General features: G+C 37.6%; 2 protein-coding genes across 4 annotated transcripts in view; both read left to right on the forward strand.

Annotated features, from left to right (window-relative positions):
• Positions 1 to 25193, forward strand: part of CDK14 (cyclin dependent kinase 14) — a 798330-nt gene that overhangs the window by 69910 nt on the left and 703227 nt on the right. For 2 of the 3 annotated variants that reach the window (XM_050782869.1, XM_050782873.1), the window contains exon 2: positions 10218 to 10264. The exons of the other annotated variant lie outside the window; for it this stretch is intronic. The gene's annotated coding sequence lies outside the window, so the exon portion shown is untranslated. The remainder of the gene's footprint in view (positions 1 to 10217; positions 10265 to 25193) is intronic. 3 annotated transcript variants of the gene reach the window in all.
• PTTG1IP2 (PTTG1IP family member 2) lies at positions 339 to 25096 on the forward strand. Its single transcript, XM_050782882.1, has 5 exons — positions 339 to 621; positions 10218 to 10264; positions 18142 to 18235; positions 19695 to 19788; positions 23096 to 25096. Exons 1-5 carry the CDS (start codon positions 477 to 479, stop codon positions 23202 to 23204), a joined length of 489 nt encoding a protein of 162 aa, XP_050638839.1. The 5' UTR covers positions 339 to 476; the 3' UTR covers positions 23205 to 25096.

Genomic DNA, 25193 nt, shown 5'->3' on the forward strand with positions numbered 1-25193 from the left:
GTTTCACGGCCTCACCACTCATTGATCGCACAACCACTCCCATGGAATGCGGTGGGTGGTAGGTTCATTTACATCAGAGAAAAGCCAGCATGGAAGAGTGCAACCGCTGTACACATATTCATGTAGTGGAAATTAGAATCAAGGTCTCCAAAAAACAACAATGTAGTAGGGAAAAGTGTTGATTTGGGGGAAATAGACCTCAGTCAAGTCCAATGGACTGACTGTACATGGTATTCAGGGCCCAGGAAGCTGGACTCAGTGCCGACCAGGATTGCACTATGAACATTCCACATTCTGGCTAGAACATTAGGGATTCTAAGGTTCTGCTGATTATGCTGGCATCCAGGGCTTACAAGTGGCAGCCTAAGGACCCGGGGCTGTGGTAGGTCACAGTCCCTGAGTGGGTCTCAGTGTCCAACACTGTAGCTGGTGCCTGCCAGGTTCCCAGTGGCTGGGGTCACCAGGTCTGAAGAGAGATGTGCTGGCTGCGGGCATGGGGCCAGATCCTCCTGCCAGTTTTTCTCTCCCTCTTTCTTATCCAATTGCTTATCAGCTTCTCAGAGAATGGTTTTTTCCACAGCCCCAGGAACAATCAGAAACCAAGAGATAAGACTGAAGAGGGTGAGTGATCCGGAGTCCTGAGGCGGGTGCCCCATATGCTCCAGCGTAGTTTTTCCTTTTAATTGTGCCATCCTGGTGAACTGGAATTTTCATCTCAAAAGTTGTCATTTGGTGTTGGTGGGAAGACATTTTAAAGGCTCTAGGTGGTTTTGGTGAAACTCGGTTAAATTGGAGTCAGATTAATTTGGTTTATCTGAAATATGAAAGGTGGATTCAAACAGTTTTAAATTTGAGGAAAAGCATAGTTTCTCCCTCATCATTTTTTGCATGACCTATGGCATATAAGCTTTTTGTTGTGATTAAATCGTTGGGTTTTGTTCTAATCAAACCCACTCAATGGTCATAGTTCCTTTTTCTTAAGTTTTTAAAGATAGTTAATAAAATGCTTTATTTGTTCTTTTTCATAAAAAAAAATTACTTCAGTTTGGAGGCATCTCTTGGTTTCCCTTCCCAATTGAAAAAAAATTGAAATGTTAAAAGTCATGCTGAGTTAAATTCATGAACCTGGAAATAAGGTTTTTAGTATCCTAAATTGGAACTGTATAGACAAAATAAGAGACAGAATTTGAATTACTTGGAAAGTGCCCTGTAAAGCCGAGATTGCCATTTTTACAAAGACTATGAGACAGAATAATTACTGCTGTCTGGTTTCCAGAGTAGAAAAGAATGTTAGTATCTGTAAGTAAATCAGTCTTCCTTACTAAAACCAAACCCACAGTTCTCAGCGTTGCACTGAAATAAGAATCTCCTTTGAGGGGGTAGGGTTGGGGGGATGCTGAATTAAAATACCTAGCTTGTTTTCTTTGGTTTCATCTTTCCCACAGATTTCTCTTTTTTAACCTCTTGGTCACCCCTATACATACTCTAAGAGAAATAGTGTTCCAGTGCCATCCTGGCCCCTTCTCCCAACAAACAGCACCTAAAAGCATAGGCCCAAACATAGAAACAAATTATTCATTTTGTTCCCTTGCAAACTTGGACTCATACTGGAAATTTTTCACAAGACTTTATCAAAATACTGATGAAGAACAAAAAAAAAAAATAAAAATAAAAAAAAGCAAACAAATAAAATAAATAAAAAATCACAGATAAAGATAATCTCCAAAGATGGAAGTTTCTGTTGCTAGCTAACTCACTTTTAGGGCTGGCCAGCTGGAGTTCATGTTTCTAAGGAAACAGCTTGCCTGCCAAGGGCCTCCCCTGAATGCTTGCATCTTAGTCTTGGGCCAGTTCCCCTTAGTGCTTGCATTTAATCTTCCCATCTAACAAGGATATGGTTTCTTAGACATCATGACACTTTTCACTTCCAAAACTGAGAAGGGGCTTCTAAGTCTTCACGAGATCCTCATCTATGTCCCAGATTACGCCCTGAGTGACAGGCAACAGACAGGACTTTGTGAAGGATCGCACATCAAGTGAGACCTCCCGCTAAGCAGGTTGTTTTGATCCCCAGGGCTTCTAACTCTGATGTTCATTTACATTTGAGAGCTTAGTAATCAATATTTCAAGAAAGTATAGTAAGCACTTGATGGAACTTTAGGTTAATCTTCTAGAATCTAATGAATGGATGAAAAAATGTACTGAAACCTAGAGAATTTTATTCACTAGAAGTAACCAGACAACAAAGGGTCATAGTGCAAAAAATAAGTGGCAACTAAGGAAAGAACTGGAAGATTCTGGATCAGAACAGAATAGCACAGCATGGCAAGACTCCAAATGTTACCACCCTCTCTTAGAGGTAACTAATGAGTTACTATAATACAAGAACTTTTATTGATTCTCCCAAATCTGGAGAGAAACAAGTTGAGTGGGTATCCTATTCTTTATCTTATTCTGAAGATGAGAAGAGGAAATGGCTACTGAAGAGAAATAAGTGGAATGAGGACCTGAGAGAGAGGGCCTGACTCTCTGATGGAAACTCAGGTTCCTGAGTTACAAGCTGGATTTGAGGGCAGATCTAGAGTCCAAAGAAACCCCTTCATGGAAACGGGAAAAACCTCTGATAAGCTTTAGCAAACCTTGACATTGAAAAATGACAAACCTCAAAAAAGAGAGCACAGTCAGACATTCTAACAAAGCCTGGCACAGCCTCATTTGCGTTCTCCCCCCTGTCTAATGCTGAAAACAGTGGGGTGAATAGAACATAAAATGCCATAAAACTGTAGGTTCTTGAAAAAAATCTCAAGGATCGTGGTAAGGTGGTTAAGATCTCACCTACACTATATCAGAACAAATGGAAGGTCTGAACAGAGCTATGCAATCATTAGTAGAATGAAAACAATAGAGCAACTGTGTAAATCCTGCACAGCAAAATAAAGAAACAAAGGACTATATGATAGCATGCAAACACACACACACACACACACACACACACACACACACCCCCCAAATAATCTACCCTAGAAGAGAACACAACTCAAGAAACATGAAAATTTCCCACAAGTGCTTTGAGCTAGAGAACAATCAAACAAGAAATATTCAGTGAAACAAGCCTGGAAGTCAATAGCAAGATATCAGAATGAAATTAAAAGGCAGATACCTCCAAGGAAATAAACTGAAGGTCAAATAATTTGAATATAAAGCAAGGCTTCTGAGTTTTCTCTCTTCATTTGTTTATTTCTGCTAATGGTGAACACACCAAGAATATCTGTCACATACTCTAAGCTTACTGTAGTGGTCTCTGGTAGCTGCCTCATTCCTCTGTCCTCTAGCCTAGGGGGTGCTGTTATCTGGGAGGAGGTGGGACTTTGCTTTCTTTCCCCTGGCAAACTTCTCAGCCTCTTTCATCACCTGCATACCCAACCTCGATACTAAGTTCCCAGTGTTACGTATACACAAAGTGATTTCTGTTTTCCTGGTTGGATCCTAACTTCATATAGCCATCTTTAAGACAAAAAGCGCTTTCAGATTTTGACCAGCAAGCAGGTATTAGGAGGATTAGAGCATTGACACAAGGTTTAAATGCTGATAGGGAACCAGGAGAGAAACCTGGTATACCACTTCTGGCTGAGGTAAAGGAAGGGTGAGATAATAAAAATGTCATATGGGTTGAAGGGGAATCTGAAAACATTAGGAACTTGTGACTCACTTTCTAGAGTTTACTCTGAATCCACTGGTCTCACAGATAACATGAGGCTAACATGGCTCCCAAACAGTAGGTAATAGTAGCAGGAAGAAGTATCTTAGCAAATGGACTCAAGGACTGCATGTCAGAATCCCTTGGACATAAGAATTTTGTAGGGAAAAGAGTAGAGAGCCCTAAAATTCCCAATATAGTGGGTGGGGTACAGGCAAGGCAGTTCTTGCAAGAGCTGGCAAAATTGAAGAGGGAAAGGTCTTTCCCAGAGAATACTGGACCTCATGTCTAGAAACCACAGCAGGACCACAGCAGGACCACAGATACTAGACATGACACTCCCTAAGAAGTGGACAGGTGAGATTCACACAGTGAGGCTAGTAAGGAAAGAGGAGGGGACTCAGTCCAGTCACACCGTAGTACCCGGGCAACACATAGCCTTTGCTCCCAGAAAAGTATAGCATCCCCAAGGTAAAGGGGGAAGGAGCAAACCCTACATTTAGCTAAACGTTTATTCAAAGGAGGATGAATTAATTGACTGAGATTGCAAGTTTATGGTTTTCTGCCACTAGCAGAAATGGGGGATTTGACATTATGCTGAATTGTGATGTAAAACTGAATTCTGATATTGATAGGCCTAGATCAAATTCTACCTCTTCTATGATGCCTTCCTTTAGTCCACCTAATCTGAATGAATAGTTGCTCCTATACTTAGCTGTGCCTCTCTGACAGTACTTGTTTCACCAGAGAGGCAGAAGAACACAGTTATCACAGGCAGCAGCTCACACTGGCTGGACTCTCCTCCCAGCTCTGTTGCTTACTAGGCCCATGCTTTCTGTGTCACAATTTCCTTATCAGTAAAATAAGAATAAAATAGTATCTTCCGTAAATTGTTGTTGTGAGGATCAAATGAGTTAATCTATGTTATGCACTCAGAACGTTTTCTAGTACATGGTAAGTTTTCAATAAACATTATGCAGTCATGTGTTGCTTAATGACAGAGGTGTATCCTGAGAAATGCATAGTTTAGGCAATTTCATCATTGTGTGAATGTCATAGAGTGTACTTACACAAACCTCGATAGTATAGTCTACTGTACACCTAGGCTAGATTAGCCTATTGCTCTTAGGGTACAAACCTATACAGCATGTTACTATGCTGAATACTGCAGGAAATTGTAACACAATGGTAAGTATTTGTGTATCTAAACTTACCTAAACATAGAAATGGAATAGTAAAAATATACAGTATTATAATCTGAAGGGATCACCGTCCTATATGCAGTCTGTTGACCAAGATAATGTTATGCAACACATGACTAGATACAGAGATAGAGACATATATTATGACAGTGCTGGAAAACAAGATGAGAGCTGGAAAATGTTAAGAATCCCTGAGAAACAGAAAGCAATTGAGATCAGACTAATGGAGAAAGCCACAGCCTAAAACACACATAAGAGAAGACTAATGTAAGAGTGGTTTCTGGGGTTGCTCCAAGTTCAGCAGCAGTGAATACAAAGAGCACGAGGGAGTTGTGCAGCAGCTTCCTGGGAACTGATCTTAAAGCACTATAGCTGGTTGCCTCTCCACCTTCTCAACTGTCTCAAGAAGCAGGCAGCAGAGGCAGCAGAGGCAACTGCTCCAGGTTAACAATGAATGTGAATTATTGGCCTGGAAAGGCAGGAAAAGATATACTACCAACACACTGAACTTGGCAGCATGTCCCAATCCTCGCCAACACCACAGAGGTGGAAATAGCCTATATACATACACCTAACTCCTAACTTGATTGTGCTAACACAATCAAGAATCATGAAACCCCATAAAGGAAAGAACCAATTTATTAAAACACATTTAATAGAGGGGAAAAAACACCTTGGAATTAGAAACTTCTCCTACAGAAAATGGCAAGGACTAACAAGATTCCAAAGGAAATGACTAAGCTAGCAAGTAGATTGGCTTGCCACAACTCCATAGGCGCTAAAAGTAGACAGTGAGACTCAATGGATCAGTGCCAGACGGTTTATTACTCATAGCACAGCCAACAGCAGGAACGTCAGTATGGCAGCACCAAATCTCCTGCCCCCGAGTCCCATAGAGCAATGCAGTGTATCCAGATTGTGCTTACGAATGCAGCCAGTTGCACTGGAGCTAAGGAACCCAGGACTAAGAGCTTATGAACTTTTATGGCAAGCAGTAAAAAATCTAGTCCCTGGGGAGTAATCGTGACTATAGTCACACTGTGGTTGCCTTGACCTATTTAATTGACTATGTTACCAGATACAGAATAAGTGCAGGGTCAGAGGATAATTAGGCCAAGAAGTTTGGCACACTTAGCTAGGAAATCCAGAGATGCTCAGGGTTTAGGATGGATGCCTCTCTCAGCACTATGATTAGTATTCTCATGGAGATATCCATGAACAGGCTATTCTGGAAAAGATTACGAATCTTGGAAATTAAAAATATAATAAACACAAACGTAGTTGAAGAGTGAATTAGCAAGCTCAATAATTGAGCCATGGAATTCTTACAGAATGCAGTACAAAAGAACAAGAGATAACCTGTAGAAAAAAGAGACAAGAGTTCATGCCAACATTAATGTAATAGGAGTTTCAGGAGGAGAGGAATGGAAGAGAGGAACTAAAGAAAAATATCCAAAAAAAATCTTTGGCCGGGGCATGGTGGCTCATGCCTATAATCCCAGCACTTTGGGGGGCCAAGGCGGGCGGATCACGAGGTCAGGAGATGGCCAACATGACGAGACCCTGTCTCTACTAAAAATATAAAAATGAGCCAGGTGTGGTGGCACACACTTGTAGTCCCAGCTACTTGGGAGGCCGAGGCAGAAGAATCGCTTGAACCCAGGAGGTGGAGGTTGCAGTGAGCCGAGATCACGCTACTGTACTCCAGCCTGGTGACAGAATGAGACTCTGTCAAAAAAATAAAATAAAATAAAGAAGAAGAAGAAAAAATATCTTTAAAGTTTTGAAAAAAATGGCGTTGAAACTAGAACATATTAACAGACTAAGCCAGCTGTGCTCTAGAAGGTATACAAAATAAAAACATTTGGACACTTGAAGAGTCAAAGAGTTTATCATTCACAGACATCTGAAAAGAATACTCAAGAATATAATCCAGCAAAATGAAAAATGAATCCAAGGGGAAAATGTGGGATTCAAGAAAGAGTAGTAAGCAAAGAAACTAGTAAAATGAAGAGTTAATTCTAAATAATTTATTGTAAGTCAACAGCAATTTAAATATGTCTAATAATCATTAATAACTTTAATAGTAGTTAAAATTCCATTTGATTTCTGAAATCCATATGATACAGAAATCATATGGAAGTTTAACTGCTATTAAGTAGTTAAATTATTTAATTGGGAAGTGGTATGGTGAGAAAGAGAAGAGTAAAAATATATTAGGATCTTTGTCTAGGTTGAGAATGTAGATCCTGATTAAATGATGATAGAAAGATGCATATAAAATACCTCCCCAAATTTTTAAAATAACAGCTCAGGAATAGAAATAGAATGTGTATTTTGAAGCCACTAGAGAAAATAAAGGAATAAAGAATAAATTGATAGAATAGGATAGACCTTACAAATGCTACTGAAAAAGAAAGCAAGTGTAGCAATATTATATAAAACTGAATTCAAGTAAAAGAAATCATTAAGTCGGCTGGGCGCGGTGGCTCAAGCCTGTAATCCCAGCACTTTGGGAGGCCGAGACGGGTGGATCACAAGGTCAGGAGATCGAGACCATCCTGGCTAACACGGTGAAACCCCGTCTCTACTAAAAAATAGAAAAAACTAGCCGGGTGAGGTGGTGGGTGCCTGTAGTCCCAGCTACTCGGGAGGCTGAGGCAGGAGAATGGTGGGAACCCGGGAGGCGGAGCTTGCAGTGAGCCGAGATCATCGCGCCACTGCACTCCAGCCTGGGCGACAGAGCGAGACTCCGTCTCAAAAAAAAAAAAAAAAAAAAAAAAAAAATCATTAAGTCAAAGAAAAAGTGATATTCCATATTGACATGTAGTACAGCACACCAAGATGACATATGACAAACCTTTATTCACCTAACAGCATAGTTTTAAAATAGATGTAACAGGTAAATAAAATATAAGAAGAAATGTAATATATAAAATCTTATTATTTTACATATACTCCCCATTGTTTTTTTCTCTTAGATGTTCTTGAAAAATTTTCCCTTGCAGATAAACTTTATTTTTGTATTATTAATGTATTGCAATGCCAATAAAAAATTTTGTTTTGATATTTGGCATAATATATTTTGATGCCAGGTATGTCTAGGCATTTGAAATTATGATTCTTCATGGGAGAAGAGGATCACGGATGGAACTTTATGGAACAGCAACATTTCAGACATTGATAGGAGTGGAACCGGTCAAAGAAACTGAAAAAGAAAGGCCAGTGATGTTCTAAGAGAACTAGGAGAAATGATACAGAAATCATGAAAAATGTAATCAAGAGCGAAGAAGTAACCAGATAGAAAACATATATGCAAACATCAGGCCTTTAGGGTGAAAGAATCTGGTACCTGATAATGCCATGGAGATAGCTAGAACCTTGTTCTTTAGGACTAGAACAGAAGAAAGAACCTACTGATTCACGTAACACATAGGTCAGCTGTACCCTCATTAGTTTTCCAATAAGGGCAAAAATGAATATTAAAGAGATGGCTGGTTAGTTATACAAATGCTCAATCTAAACCTCAACCATGGAGGTTGAGCAGGCCATTTACTGACATAGTGTGTTGAGGAGGGAACTTCATCTCTTCGCTCTTCGCCAAAACTCATTTCCCATCTAATCAGGAGAAAAGCATCAGACAAATCCTAGTTGAGGGGCATTCTACAAAATATCTGAAAGGAGTGAGGATAGTAGTCCTCAAAACTGTCAATGTCATGAGAAACAAGGCAAGAGTGAGACATTGTCACAGACCAGAGGAGATATGATGACTAAAGGCAATGTGGTATTCTGGATGGGATCTTGGAAAAGAAAAACGACATTAGTGTAAAGACTGGTGAAATCCTGATAAAACCTGGAGTTTAGTTAAAAGTCAAGTGCCAATGTTAGTTTCTTGGTTTCGATTAATGTACCATGGTAGTGTAAGGTATTAACAATAGGAGGGCCAGCGCAGTGGCTCACGCCTGTAATCCTAGCACTTTGGGAGGCCGAGGCTGGCGGATCACAGGTCAGGAGATCAAGACCATCCTGGCTAACCCGGTGAAACCCTGTCTCTACTAAAAATTAGCCGGGCGTGGTGGTGGGTGCCTGTAGTACTAGCTACTCGGGAGGCTGAGTCAGGAGAATGGCGTGAATCTGGGAGGTAGAGCTTGCAGTGAGTGGAGATCATGCCACTGCACTCCAGCCTGGGCAACAGAGTGACTCCGTCTCAAAAAAAAAAAAAAAAAACAAAATTTGGAAAACTGGATGAAAGGTATACAGAAACTCCCTGTAGAATCTTCACAGTTTTTCTGTAAATCTGAAATTATTCCAAAATAAAAACTTTCGTTTACAAAAAAGCTGTGGGAAACACGTAGAGCTCTGAGAACAGTGGCCAAGTCATGAGTCCTCTGTTTCCCTGCTTCTGCCTCCTGAAAGGAGCCTGAGGCCAGCTGTCCTTCACATAGCTAAGGCAGCAGAATCTTTACCATTCACCTTGCCTTTTCTTTCACTCAACTTTCCCATGGGTATTTCAAGGACACTTTTGGCTAGGAGGAAGTAACATTCAATAGGACTTAATTTGAAAACTGAACTGTAAAATTTTTTCCCCAGCCAAATCAGATCTGCATCCAATCAAACAATTTGAAATTAAATAGAAAGGTCTGACCTTTCCCACAGAGCCTGTGAACTCTGCCCCCAAAATAATAGAGAGAGCAACTTTATTGTTGCTGTATCACAAAACAATTAGTACATTAATTCCAGACCCTTTCTTTAAGGAGATGTTGCAGTAATAAAATGAGGCATTGAAATGCTTTTTTCCAAATTCATAGTTTTTATTCTAGAACTTTCAAATGTAAATCGTACTGTTTGTTTTTCCATAAAACTAGAGGAATGAAAATCCTCATTTGGGAGAAGTTTTTAAAGCTTTGTGGCAAAAAAAGATGGGGAATTAATTTTTTTTTAACTATTTAAAGGGTTAGTTAAGTAGGAATATCTTGGCAATACCATCCTGAATAACACTTGGTATTTTAAAATACAATGGACTTGCCAATTTGTTTTTCCTTACAGTGTTTTGGGGGTTGTTTTTCAGAACTTGGCTCATCAAAGTTGGATGATGCCATTTCATGTGTTTCCAAGAAATAGGAGAAAAGACTTAAGATTAAGAGGATTTATACAGTACCAGTGGGGGTCTAAATACATTAAAATAATGAAGTAAAATGCTGGGGTATGGATGAATATGGCTTAAAACAGGAATGACTAAGTGAAATGCACTTTTACGTAAAACTGAGCAATAAAAAGGATTTGTATTAATTTTGGACTTAATTTTTTTTTTCTTGTAGAATGTGCTGTAAAGAAGAGTTGTCAATTGTGCACAAAAGATAAGAAAGTAAGTTAACTTTCTTATGAGGAAATTGTTCTGGGAACGTTATAAAGTCACAATTTACAGTTGTCATTTAAAAGATATGCTAAACTTTGTTTTACACAATTTTTTAATAACAGGAATAACTCATAACAGTTATTAAGATCTATTTATGTATTTCAAACCATTCTTTGAGGATCTAGAAATAAACAATGGAGATAATTAAGTACAAACATGTACTTCCTTCTGGGAAATTATACTTCAAAAAGAAAAGAATTATTTGCTTGAAAAAATTGTACTGAAATTTTGGAATAATTTTTGCAAGTAAAGGAAAAGATATATCTTTTGAGATGTGGTGACAATTTCCTTCCCACTTCTCTTTCCTAAAGACTAGAAAGAATGACATACCATTCCTTAACCACGAAGTAGCTAGATTCCTCTTCTTTGATGATTAAATGTCTGAAATCATTGCTCTTCACTTCAGATTTGGAAGAAAGCAGAAATGCTATAAGTTATGAGGGAAATGACCACTTTGTGTCACAGACAGGTTTGCAGCAAGCTGGATAAAAACCACTGTAGTCTAACTTGTGTTGGATAACTGACAACATCAAAAACAGAAGCTTGAAGTCACTACTTAGAAAAGGGCACACTCTAGTAGTTGCCGTCTCTCATAGCGATCTGGATACACACCCTCTGCCCTGTCTTATCTTCCCCTAAGAAGATAAACATCTATCACTCATCTACTTTAATGAGGACCTGGGCTTCTGGCTCATGGCATTCTCCACCCAGTTTGTACTACCATTGCCTTACATGCTTTCCACAGCCAGCGATGACCCAGACATACTCTGTCTCAGTGTCCTGCCTTCCTCAACCCTGTGTAGTAAGACATCACTTCTGTGGCATCTCTGAACCCTGCACAATCTACACTGGCTTTTACATTCTCACTCCCTTATACTGTACCTACTCTTTAGCCTCAACAAGACAAGAACATCCTCCAGTCCCTTAACGCTCTTCTTTTCCCTTCAGTTTATTGGCCCTCTCCAATGGACTTCCTTCCCTCCTGTGAATTCTCATGGCTGTTCACCTGAATGCAATATTCTTCCCGTTTTTGTTGTTAAATGTTTTATAATGGAAAATTTCATATATACCAATAAAGAAAAGAAAGCAATATAATAAAGCTTTATACCCCAAAGAACCATCTTGACCAACTTTTTTCAATGTATGCTCTTCCCCGCTAAATGTATTATTTTGAAGCAAATGATGATATGGATACCATATCATTTTGCTTAAAAATATTTAAGCATATATTTCTAATTGATATTTTACTTTAAACGTTACAAGTTCATCCATGATCATACCTAAAAGTTAACAATATAATCTTAATATCATCAGGCACACAGAAAATAATAAATTTGTCTTGTTGAGTCATTTTTGTTTGTTTGTTTGAATCACATTTGTACATTGCAATTGGCTGATATATACCTTAAGTATCTTTTAATCTATATGTTCCTTCTCCCTTTTTATTTTCTTTTTTGCAACTTATTTGTTGGAGAAACTAGATTGTCCTATTTGGTTTCTCATAGTCTGGATTTTGCTGATCACATCCCAAAAGGATTTGGATTAATTTTGGACTGAATTCGAAAAGGATTTGGACTAATTTTGGACTTTTATCATGTTCGTCTTTTCCCTGTTCTTTTGCTCTTATAAACTGATAATTAGATATAAAGGCTTTATCAGATTCTGTTTAAATTTTGGTAGGAATGCTTCATGCTGAGAGGCCCTTCATTAGGAGGTAGATAAGATTTATTGTCTAGCATTTGATGATATTAGCAACCAACAATGATCCTTGCCTAGATCAATTATTTCCCTAGGAGTTGTAAAAACTACTTCTACTTTAATGGCTTTGCTCTCTTTTTTTTAAATTTTAAATTTTATTTTTTTATGAGTACATAGTAGGTGTACTTATTTATGGGGAACATGAGATGTTTTGATACAGTCATACAATGCGTACACCCTCTTAGTTTTAACGGCATATACCCTCATATTTTTAATGGCACTGGACCCACATTCCACAGCTCCAGTTGGTCCTCTGGTTTATATTTTCGTTTGTTATGCATCACTAGCTGATTGCTGCTTGAACATATTTCATCAACATCTGGATGAATAAAGCTACAAAGTCACAATTTCTGGTCTCACCTGAGCCCAAATACCACCTATCACTTGCTTTTGGTTAGGGATATTGCCTAAAATTTCCCACAGCAGCAATTCCCCCATCCCATCAATATCAACAGATGCATTAATCTCCAATTTTATGGGAAAAATTGAGGCCTTAGGTATAAACTTCATTCCCTGACTGATAACATTGCTGTCATTTTTCCCATCATTACCTGTTCTTATCCCTCCTTTTAGAGGAAGAATACCTTCTGCACTTCCCCTATACCTCTCTTTTGGATTTGAACATGTACATTTTTGAATTGTAACTCATATCATTTAAATTGTTTTTATGTTCACCTTCCCCTTGTTCTCAGCTCCTTAAGGACACAATTCATGTTTTATTCATCTTTGTATCTCTAACACCTCACACATTTCCCACACATGGCAAGCATTCAATAACTATTGAATTAACTCTTGAGCCATTCAAAGAAGGGTAAATTAATTCAGTATACTCTACAGTGTAACACGGTAGAGAATTTTTAAAATTTTTCTAAATATCATTCATTATGGAAATACTGGGAATATGTGAATTTGAGTGTAATTTTAAAAATATTTCCTGTACCTCATAGGAATGAACTAAGAGATAATTCCACATGTTCAACACAGAATTAGGAGGATGAACAGATGTCTTAGTTGGTATATTGTGCTACTTTATGTCCACTTCTCCATGGACCTGGAGAATATATATATACCAACTCCTTTTCATTTCCCAAAATATTCCAATTTGTATGATAAATGACATGCTTATTCTTCTTAACTGTAAGGCAATCTTCCTTAGATTCTATCTGAAACATTTCCTGATGATTTCATAGTATAGGACTAGCCTTCCTAGAGTTAGAAAACATTCTTACCAAAAACCCATCCATAAAAATCACTTTTACAACCCCCCGATACACACACAACTCATAAACATAGCATATGAAAAACATATTATATTTTTGTTGATATTTTATATTAGAAATAAAATTTCAAAAATCAGGCTAATTAAAAAAGGTGAAGCATCTTGTAATCTGTCCTTTTATTGCTATTCAGAGTCATTATGCATCCCTGTTGAATGCTTGGAACGAAAGTTCTCAATCATGGTGTCACAATGGTGAGACTTGTCATAAGTACATTTTTTTTTTTTTTTTTGCTTTTTGCTAATGAGCATCATAAGATTGTGGCCAACTGACTTAAATAAAATCAGAGTAGATTCTAAGTTTTCTCCATAATCACATCTTTCTCACTAATTGTGACCTGATATGGATGGTTGGTTGAGACAAAAAGGAGTCAAGTTATAGTAAGCCCAGTGGGATTTTTGAATCTCCCACAGCCTCACAGTTCATAGGAAAGGACCGTTACTCACATGCTTGTAAAATGCATTTATAAATGTTGTACCTTACAACTCACAAAGAGATGCCCACTTTGATATTTATTTTTCTGAAAAATTGTGTGTGTGTGTTTGTGTGTGTGTGTGGTAGGGCATGGAGTCGAGGAGAGTGGACAAGGTGATGGATCCGAATTTGGATATGCCAGTAAACATGTGGACATCACCTGTTGGGAGTCCTTCAGTTGGAAAAAATATATGGACTACCAGTATCATGGATTATTTCCCATGGCAACTATTCCCAGCCCTTTACCACTGTTGGCATGATCCTCCTTTCAGGGTTTGACTTTCCTTGAGAATTTTAAGACCATCTGGCAGGTTCAAGTTTCCTCATTTTTCACCAGAACCAATTCAATATCTTTTCTCTTACATTAACTTTCCCCTTGAGAAATCTGTTCTCATTTCTGAGGTGAATTCCTTAGTCCTCACCTCTATCTATGTGTCATACTCAGAAACGCATGCACATTCACAAACTCAAAGCCTTTCTCATTTCCTTGTTCCCTCTATGACAAATCCAGCCTATTTCTGTGCAGTGGCTTCCTTCTGAGTTCTGATAAAATGGAAAAAACAAACAAAACCAAATCTTCTCTTTGTTTCTTTCTAGAAGCTGAAGTACTTATTCTGTGCTTATTCTACCATTGCTTCCGTATCACACAGTGTGATTTAATCCTTAGCAACCTGATTTAGAGGTTACAAAAGACTCAATAACTAAATGCAACAACCTTTCAAATTAATCACTCATTCTTTTTGGAAACTTGCTCCTTCCTTGGCAATCTTGGCTTTATACAGGCCCTATTTCTTCCCTCACCATTTTGTTTCCTTTACCAATTCCTCTTCTTCATTTTCCTAAAGGAGTTCATTCCTTCATCTCCTAAATGAGCGCATTTCTTCACACTGTGTCCTCACCCTTGTGCCATGTCTTTCACAGTCCTGGTCTCTGCCACAACCTGCGTATAAAGAAATCTCAAATTCACATCCTTAAATCTAACGATCACCAACAGTGATGCTCACAGCTGCTTGATTGCCATTTCTTTCTGGATAGTTTTTTTTTTTTTTAAATCACATCATGGTCAAAATTTCTTTAACTTAGTTTATAATTTTGCCTTCCCCAAAGAAGCTCATGTTCTTTACTTGTTTATTTCTGGTACCATTATCCCATAATTTTAGAAATCATTGGCTTTTTTTTTTCTTTATTTTCCCCCATCTGCTCTCCATTCTTTTCTTTCACCTGGAACAATCCTGGATTTTCTACACACCCCATTCCCCAACCACTGGTATAATATTAAGCCATTTGCTTTATACAATCTTAAATCACTAAATATTATTATGTACCTTCCCACTTTCTGCATGTTTTAATTTTAATGATATTGTTATTAAAATAGCAATTGCGATGTCCATATAGGCTTAATAAACCAGCTCTACCCTAAAATGAGTACTATAATTTTGCCATGAGAACATAATAACCATCACTCTAAAGCCTTTTAGCTGGCTCCTCAGTTGTCACACTCCAAAGAGGCTGATGGCTTCATATTTACACGGGTTATTTTCCTTAGCTATAAGAGAAAAATCATGTAATTTACCTTAAATTATACATTACCAATTTAGGAATGTTGACTATATTATAGTGTTCTTGGGGGCAATGTGAAGTTCTGGTCTTTGATAACTTTCTAGATTAAGTTAAGGTATTAGTCACATATTTTTGTGGTAAGGGACAGCAGCCAAACTCAAACTAATTTAATAAAAAGGGGAATTCATTGGCTCACAATATTGGGAAGACCAGGTGTGGCCTTGCCTTCTTGCACAACTGAACCAAAAGATGTCCTTCTCATTTTCCTCTTTTCTTCCATCTCTCAGCTCTGCCTCCCTCTGGGAATTGACTTTATTTTCTCTTGTGGTAAATGGACATTCTGCATACAGCTGGGCAAGGGGCTGGCTGCCAGCAGATCTAACCCAACGTCTGTAACTCAAAGAGTTGTAACTTAAAGAAGATTCTGATTGGCCCTATTGGGGTTTTATGTCTGGTCCAGCATTTGTTACTAGGCTACTGCCTGGGTCAAAAGACCACTCCAATAGTAGGAATAGGGTAAGGGAAAATGATTGGCAGCCCCCGGATCACACAGGGTTTGGGGAAGAGGTCCTCAGTAGAAGAGGGTGTGATTACCAGAAAAAGAAGAATGGGGACACAAAGTAGCAGAGAGATTTTTAAAATAAAAGACCTCAGTCTGTTATTTTTCCCCCTTGACCTTTCAGGACAGATATATTCTATTTTCTCCATCCCCATATTTTTAAAAATGCTCCTGGCAAAATAATACAACTAAATCTCAACTGCAATTGGACTTACCCAAGGTCACTATCAGCTACTGCCCCCAGTTCTAAGTCTGAAATCTCTGAGACATGTGCATTACTCTTGACTGTGTTTGAATACAGCTCCACCCACTCCTTCAAGTTAGCTATATAATCAGTTAAACCAACTCCCAAAGACTCACTATTCAACAGAAGAGAGAAAGTAGGATGACAACAGTAAACACTCCTATTTAGAAGGAGGATAGTGGCCAATAGTCCTATAATATGTTCCAAGTCTGTAATACATTGTTGAATTTCCCTGGCTGCACAGTGAGTTGTTGGTCACCAGTCTAGCTGCTATCGAAGGAGTCCACTTTCCATTATTCTCTGAGCTCCAACCAGAGAGAGACATAGGGGAGATTGTCTCTTCCGGGGATTGCACTTCTTTAGGAGCTTGCTTGCGGTGGACTTGGTTACTGGAGCCTGGGAATCAGCTTAGCACTTAAGTGTGCATAGCTCTTAGCTGTAGGTTCAGGTTTTTTTCTGGCAATTCATTTCCCTTAAAACCCTACTAGATCTTGGACTTGATTCCTAGAGACTCTGAATACTAATAACCAAGGCCAGAAGTCTCTGTGGGCTGTAATCTTTGAATCTAGACCTTATCTTTGCAGTTCCAGTCTTTTGGCAACCGTCCAGGAGGACAAGACTCATTCAGTGAAAGTGGCTTCAATCTTAGATTTGACTGAATGGCTTGATTTAACCTTTAGTCTTGTCCAGCATGAAACAAAAGCTGGCCTGTGATACACCCTTGGTATTCAGGCAGTGTCTAAGGGGTGGTTCTTTACTTTGGAGTGAATCATTACCTCTGCTGGTCCCAGGATGTACAGCAAGAAGTGATCGGACAGTGTCTGGGTTCAATCTTACAGAATTGGTTACCAGCACGGAACCATGCTACTTAGGTTAGAACCCAGGCTCCCCTATTTACTAGGTATGCCATCTTATGTAAGTCATTTAACTTCTCTGCGCCTTCTTGTTCTCATCTATAAAGTGGACATAATAGTAGCTAGATCACCGGGTTGTCATCAGTATGAAGTGAGTGGATATATACAAAGGACTTAGAATGTAGTACCTGTCACATGGTAGGCCCTATGTAAGTGACAGCCGTTTTTACCGTTTTGTCTTTTTTTTTTTTTCACTTTTCCAGGTTATTCTGGTTTTACCTCCCATAATATTTTTCACCTTTATGCCTTGCTTAAGGGACTTAGAATTCCATTTTCCTATTTCTGCGTGATTATCTGAGCACCAGTGAGCAGTGTGGGGAGAGGGGTGAGGTAAGGCTTGTTGACAGCACCGCCAGGGCCACATGTAACAGAGGAGCAATCCCAAAGGAAAGAGTCGGGGATGCAGGCAAGAGGAATGGAAAGAGTGATAGAGACATTTTAAAAACCATTTACCGCAGTTCTTATTACTACTTTGTGAAATAATATCTTTGGTTTTGTTTCCTAAATGTAGAGTCTGAGAAAGGGGTTCAAGTGCATGTGATTTTTGAGTGACTGCTCTTCAGCAAAAATCCTATAGAGTGAGAGACTCAGGGAAGATAAGGGGAAGAGCGAAGAAAAGATGAGGTCTTGGCTAAAGCTCACTCTTGGCCTGAATCATGGGCAGCCCTTGGGCAAAAAAAGTCACAAGGTAGAGTTGTCCCTGACTTGAGGCAAGGATGCCCACTGTTTGGAACCCTATGTCAGTCAGTCACTGGCCTGGGGAAATAGTAACCTCATGGGTTAGGTGGTCCCCATCGTCATCCAAGAAAAGGAGAAGCTGTGAGCCATTGGGAGCCAAAACTTTGCAGCTGAGGTTTGGATGCATGGGTCTGACAAAAGAGATCTCAAGAAGTTACCAAAGGCATCTACTACAAATAATAATAATAATAATAATAATGACTATTATTTATTGAATACTTATTGAATTAGTACTAAAAACTTCCTGGGATTGTGGTTCTTATACTTGGACACCACTTTTATTTTTCTCTTTCCAAATATAGTGTATTTGGTGTAGTGAAGAAAAAACATGCAAAAAATATTGTTTTCCATATTTCGGGTGTAAATTCAGTTCTATATATTGGTTAAACTGTGCAGGTGAGTTGTCCTTATTTAAATTTTTATATTCTTTATTTCCATTGACTTTCAAATGCTAGTAATTTGCTACATTTGAAGGATTATAAATTATTACATTTGCTTTACATATTAAAATATAGCAAGTCCAAACCACCATGGCACATGTATACCTATGTAATAAACCTGCACGTTCTGCACATGTATCCCAGAACTTTAAGTAAAATAAAAATAAAAATATAGCAAGTCCAGGGATGTTCATTGGTCTTTCCTCCTGATATAGGCTTATTGGTTGTTTGCAGCAAAGTATTCATTCAAATTAAGTGAACATTCATTTTGATTGGAGGATGCTTTGCCATACTAGTAGCTGAATACTTTAAATTTCCATTTCTAAAATCTCCAGTGTATGATATCCATAACCCACTTAAAGGATGTTTATATTCTTATGTCATTTTAGAAATTCCAGGATTTTTAAAATAAGCTAGTCCTGGTCTGAGGATATGTTGTATCTAGAAACATTGCTATAACTTATATTTTTTCAGCTAATGTATTCTACACTGAGAATTGCTTAACTAGTTAATTGATTAACTAGGAGTGAACAAATATTAATCATCAAAGAATCTTTAAGTTATACTGAAATGTTGGACTTTCGGTATGTTATACAATACTTACCAAGGCAGGAAAACGTACCAGCACCATTTAAGAAGTTTTCTTAAAGAATGGAAACAAAAAGCTTTCTAGGTAAATCCTAGCTATGTGAAAAAATCCAGTCTAGAACAACCAGTTGTCTTCTTTTTCCTTCACTGAAGTAAAAAGATATAAATTTTGCCCTCAGATCTCTGTTTCTTTCAGGTACTATTAGGTATATTTAAATCACACATGTTTTTGCCTTATAAAGAAGTTACACTTTGTGTAACTGGTATGAACACAAACTCTAGTCTCCTATTTCATGTTTGCCCTTCTAGTTTCATTTTATAACACACCAAGCTAATAAACTACATTGTTCTTACTGAGGTAAGAAAAAAAAGTTTACAAGGGGTAGAAATCTGATTTCTCAGCAAGCATTGATTGTCTCTTTGGTAATGGACTGCTGAAATTCAAACAATAAACCATTCCCTGCTATCTAGATGTATCTTTAGAGATATAACAGCCTGAGGGATTTGTTGTTTTATCTATTAAGATAGTACCAGAAATGAGTTTAGAGGTAAAATAAAGAAAAATTAAGCCAGTAGCCTAATAGTTCACCAATTTAAAAATAAGTAAATCAAATGTTACCTCCTTTAGCAACCCAGATTATTTTTAAATGTTAGTGATTGTTGTATTAATGGTAGTTTTATTGGAATATGTAATGTATGTTATTGTATCATTACTTTCAATAATCATTTATTAAAGAATCACATTGCATGATATTAGAAAAGATGAAAATAGCAGAAATTGCTGATGTTTTGTTAACTTAAAATGTATTTCTTTTTATACATTTCAGTTGACATGTTTGGAATCATGATGCTTCTACTCATTGCAATACTAATTACAGGATTCATTTGGTACTGCTGCGCCTATCTCTTTTACCTGCAGGAGTATGCTCATTTTATTCTTATTAAGAATGCACTTTGGGGTAATATCATTGAAGAGAATACTAAGCTAGTCATCAGGAAGTGTTTTGCCTTTTTTATGTAATAAAAATAATACATTCACATGGTAAGGAAAAAAAGTCCAAAAAGTACGGAATTGTAAAATAAAATAAAAAAAAAGTTTTACTTTCTCATCCCCCACCCCACCTCTAACACTGTCTTCCCAGAAGCAATCCTTTTAGTATGGTTCTATTTGTAGTTCTTCTGTAGTTACCTCCATATGTTTGATTTGGATGGTTATGTTTTCTTTTCATGATTTATTGATTTTAGATGTTATTTATTGACCCCCAATCATTAAAGCAGAAAAATTTATCTTACACTATACACATTTTTTTTTTTTTTTGCTATTAGTAGTTATTATCATTGTGTTATTTTTGGGTTGTTACTATCTTTTTCATTATTTTTAGCTATTAGATCTTAAGATTACTAATATTTCTCCTGTTGACTTTGAGTAATCAATTTAATTCTTTGTTTCTATATCTCAATCCTTCTCCTGTTAAAGATAAGAAAATTTGGATCCCTATACTTCCTTCCATTTATCCTCTCTTCCCTCTTATCTCCTAAATTCTATAAGCTTTCTCATTAATTTGACCTTGTCAAATGTGTAATATTTACATTCCGTTCTGTGGCTATAATTATATCTTGAAATGCTTACTCTATAATTTGAGTCTAAAATTTGTTAACTACTAAAAAGGATAACACATATTTATACATGATTGTATAAATAGTGTTTAATAAACAACCAAAGTGGAGTAAGAAATATAATTCTATGCCACTAACCTATATTGCTTGAAAAAGAATTATCAAGTGCCAAGATCAAATAGATTCTCTTTTCTTACTCTTTATTTCACAAAATCATGCTACATTTTAGCTTACTTCATGTTACTTAATTGTGACTTTCCTATACAGCTTTTGCACTTTCTAGAGTTTTAAATTATCTTCATTATTTCTCGTTAACAAAAACACATGTATCTTTATTCTCATCACTGTGATCATTCATCTTTGTATTTGCTAAAATACATTCATTTTCTTCTTATAAATATTCTTCTTAAAGTCTTCTGACTTCCTGCTTTAACATGCAAAAATTAGTTTCTTTTTACTGCTGTACTGAATTAGGAGAATTTGGGGGGTCCCATATCTTCTTCTTTTTAGGGTTTATTTTTTCCTTTTGGTGGAGTACCTCCTCAAGTAAATTTTTCAAAGGGAGTTCACAGAAGGTTTGGAGAGTATTTGCATAGTCCATTACATATCAACAAATTAGTTTTTTCTCCTTCATCCCAATATGATATTATTTTCTTTCTTCAGATTATACCCTTTTTATAAGAAGGAACTGTAGACAAGATAGACAGGACCCAAAAATAAGATAAATGCACATTTATAGGTCAATCTGGAAGTAAAATGTGCTTATAAAAAGATAAGGTAAGTCAACATAGTGCTTGCAGAAAAAAAAAAAAAAAAGAAAAGGTAAGCGTTGGCCAATGTTCCATTTGCTCGTTTAGGACCTCAACTTGGTCAAGAACTTTGTATTTTTCTGGCTTAGAGATGGTGTTTTCCTTATTAACATACAAAGACAAGGTAGGATAGAATGGAAGGTATTCCTTATTTTTCCCCTGTGAAACAAGCATACACATATACACATACAAATCAGAAAGAAGAACCAATAGGGCACATTACATATGTGGCAAGGGTCTGTTTTATAATTTTTTAAATATATATTTTCTTCTTAGGATCCTGGCTCCTTGTAAGTGTCATCACTTTTTTATATAGTATTTATGAGTAAAGTGGCAAATTCTGCCCATAAGAGTAGGGGCCTGAGCAAATATCCATCACTGAAGCTTCTTTTATCCACATTTTAAATGAAAAACCCTGAAGCCTCTCTGCAAATATGGTCCAACAACTGTACTCAGTTCAGGTTTAACTCTGCTGTATATCCACCATCTCTTCTTTCTGAATTTCTTCAAGAGATCTTCTAGACCTTGTTAATTCAATGAGTTCTGTATTCTGTAGAGGAATTTATCTTCTTAAGGACTTACTGCACTTCATAAACCAAAGATCCTGGTTAGGTTTTAGAAACATGACTCTTTTTAAATATATCCTAGAATGACCAATGAAATATCAAAATACTTATAGGTACATTTGATCTAATATTATTATTCAGCAGTTATGCTTATAAAAATTAAAGCACTTTAAAAAGTTCCAAATGTTAGAGAATACAAGTGTTTCACTGTCCATGTACTTGATGCCTCCTTCATTGTCATCTATTCTTTTAGCAAATATTTATTGAGTATTTATTATCTACTAAACAATGTCATTGTCATAGGGATATAACAATAAGCAAGAAAGATCAGGCGGGGCGTGCTGGCTCACATCTGTAATCCCAGCACTTTGAGAGACCAAGGTGGGCGGATCACCTGAGGTCAGGAATTTGAGACCAGCCTGGCCAACATGGTGAAACCCCATCTCTACTAAAAATACAAAACTTAGCTGGGCATGATGGCATGCACCTGTGGTCCCAGCTACTCAGGAGGCCGAGGCAGGAGAATCGCTTGAATTCGGGAGGCAGAGGTTGCAGTGAGCTGAGATCATATACCACTGCACTCCAGCCTAAGTGACATAGTGAGACTCCATCTACGAAAAAAAAGAAAAAAAAAAAGAAATATCAAACCCTTGCCTTCATGGAGCTTATAACTAAGGGGACACAGACAAGTAAACAAGCAATTGTTAATTCTATTGCTAGTTTATGGATATTTTAAATGATATTCCATTTATTTTAATTGCTTTTCTTAATTAAATGTTTTAATTCTCCTGGTGGAGGGATAAAAGCAGAATTTAATAAAGCAATGATAGAATATTGCATAAGACCAGGTGCAGTGGCTCACGCCTGCAATCCTAACACTTTGGGAGGCCGAGGTGGGTGGATCACTTGAGGCCAGGGGTTCAAGACCAGCCTGGCCAACATGGTAAAACCCTGTCTCTACTAAAAATACAAAAATTAGCTGGGTGTGGTGGTGAGTGTCTGTAATCCCAGCTACTCACGTGGCTGAGGCACAAGAATTGCTTGAACCCAGGAGGTGGAGGTTGCAGTGAGCTGAGATCGTGCCACTGTACTTCCAGCCTGGGTGATAGAGCAAGACTCTGTCTCAAAAATAATTAAAAAATAAAAAAAGGAGTCTAATGAAAAAAATAGTTCCAACTATAACTTTTACTGTTCTGAAAATAAGCCTAATTCTAAATTCACCATCATTTTGAACAGAAATCGTGTCTATTTTTATGGAAGACGAGAAACAGTTCCTGTTCCCAACTGCAGTGCTACTGGCAAGTGTTTTCATTTTTTGATGGAGCGTCCCAGACTCCTTCAGTAACAGCTTGTTCCCTTGTTCCAAACATCAAAATTAAAGTATGAGTGGGGGCCAGGTACAGTGACTGACACCTGTAATCTCAATGCTTTGAAAGGCCAAGGTGGGAGGATTTGCTTGAGGCTAGAAATTCGAGGTTATGATGAACACCTTGCATTGCATACATATTGCACCATTGCATTCCAGCTTGGGCTCAGAGGAAGACCCTGTCTCTGAAAACAACAACAAAAAAAATCAAAGTATGGTAGGACTCATAACAACAGATTTCATTTTTCCCATTTCCATGATACATTTTGGTAACCTCAATAGCTAGACCGGGATTGGTAAAATCACAATATTGACAGAGAAGGGCTAAAATTTTCCAGCCCAGCTGGGGATATTCATAGCTTCCCCTGCTACCCCAACTCCCACTCCACAAAAGCAACCCAACAAAAGATGACCTTTATCTTCAGGAATTCTTGCAGGCTTTCCCAGATTAATTCACTTCATCTTACCTAGTTCCTTGGCTAGCCTACTATCCACTCTCCTCAACTCGATTCCAAACTTTCCCTCACTTACAAAGCTTTCCCTTATCCAGGACTCAAATCTCAGCTTCCTTTGGCTGATCACCCACAGTTCCTGGGCAGGCACTCCCAATCCTCTACCCAGGTCTGGATCCTGAAAGCCCAACTGGAGTCAAAATCATGATTCCCCTGTTCACTTAATTGGACTACAAAAAAAAATTTTACATCATAATAATATATGACTGAGGAAAGAGTACTGCATAGTCCTTTATAATTACTATTAAAAAATAACTTTGCGGGGTGGGGGGTCTCCAGATTATTTTAGTGCTTTGGGCTGCAGGGGCATAATAATAGGAAATGTAGAAAAACCTGGGACCCATACTTTTAGGTTGCAAAATCTGGATGGGAAGCAGGGTAAACCTTTTAGGGTAAGAATGAAATGGCAAACACATACACACTCCTTTGTCAACTCCTAGACCTTGTTATGTAGAAATTGTTTGGTTGATAACGGGATCATGAAATGTTTCAAAAAGCTATTTTAGGACAGGAGCCAAAGTGTAGGGTAAATGCTGCTTCTTCTGAAGGTTGAAATTAAACCAGGGGGCTGCAGAGAATAATGCTGCATTTCAATTTTTCCCCATCCATTTTAAATTCCACAGCACATTGACCCAGGGAAAACACTGAAAAGAGCACAAGATTAGGTATTTATTTAGTTTAGGTAGACACAGTTATCTTTTCACAGATTGAGAACTGTCAGATTCATTGTAGGGAATAAAGTGTAGTCAAATTCACAAGGCAGGATGATTTTTTACCCATGAGATAGCCCAGTGGGAATGCCTACATTAAAGGCTTGAGTAAGCAAAACAGGGTTCTAAAAAGAAATTGAGAAGAAGATGAAAAAGTGGGAGACTGTGGTGTCATAGACATCAAGAGAAAGAGGTCTGAAGATGGAGGGAGAGAGATTCATGAGTGTCCTCTGGACTTACACATTAGGAGATGATTGGTAATATATTTGCATATGGTAGTTTTCAGAGTATTTATGCAAGACATAGAATAAGCAGGCTTCTGACTGTGGAATAGGAAAATATGGAGCCTATAAAATGTTATGTACACTGCGATACTCCTCACCTGTGAAGACAGTTATTTTTCAGGATTGGTGGTAATAGTGCCCTTCTTGGTCCACACTTCTTTCCTAGAAAATGAATTCAGAAGATGGTTTGCTGGTATTAGGGATTCATTAAGCATTCATTAAGCATCCACAGCTTTTCGGTAACTGGAGACAACTAGTCTTGTGGTCACCATCAAACATCTGATCTTTCCCTTTTTGTCAATTACAAGTGGATAGTACCTTAAGTCACTTGAGCCCTAAATATTAAAATAGCAACAATATTAAAATCTCAGAAATCTTTTTATTATTCATGAATGTTTCATGTTTAACATTTTAAAAATTACGTAAGTTTTTATTTACTTTTCCTAGAAAGAATTTGAAAAG

The sequence above is a fragment of the Macaca thibetana genome, chromosome 3 (genome assembly GCF_024542745.1).
Source record: "Macaca thibetana thibetana isolate TM-01 chromosome 3, ASM2454274v1, whole genome shotgun sequence".
NCBI lineage: Eukaryota > Metazoa > Chordata > Mammalia > Primates > Cercopithecidae > Macaca > Macaca thibetana.

Excerpts from the sequence above, each read along its gene's own strand:
- PTTG1IP2 (XM_050782882.1), top strand. The coding sequence starts at position 477 with ATGTGCTGGCTGCGGGCATGGGGCCAGATCCTCCTGCCAGTTTTTCTC. Across the intron at positions 622-10,217 it reads AAGAGATAAGACTGAAGAGG|AATGTGCTGTAAAGAAGAGT; the intron begins GTGAGTGATCCG and ends TTTTTCTTGTAG. Across the intron at positions 10,265-18,141 it reads TGTGCACAAAAGATAAGAAA|TGTATTTGGTGTAGTGAAGA; the intron begins GTAAGTTAACTT and ends TTCCAAATATAG.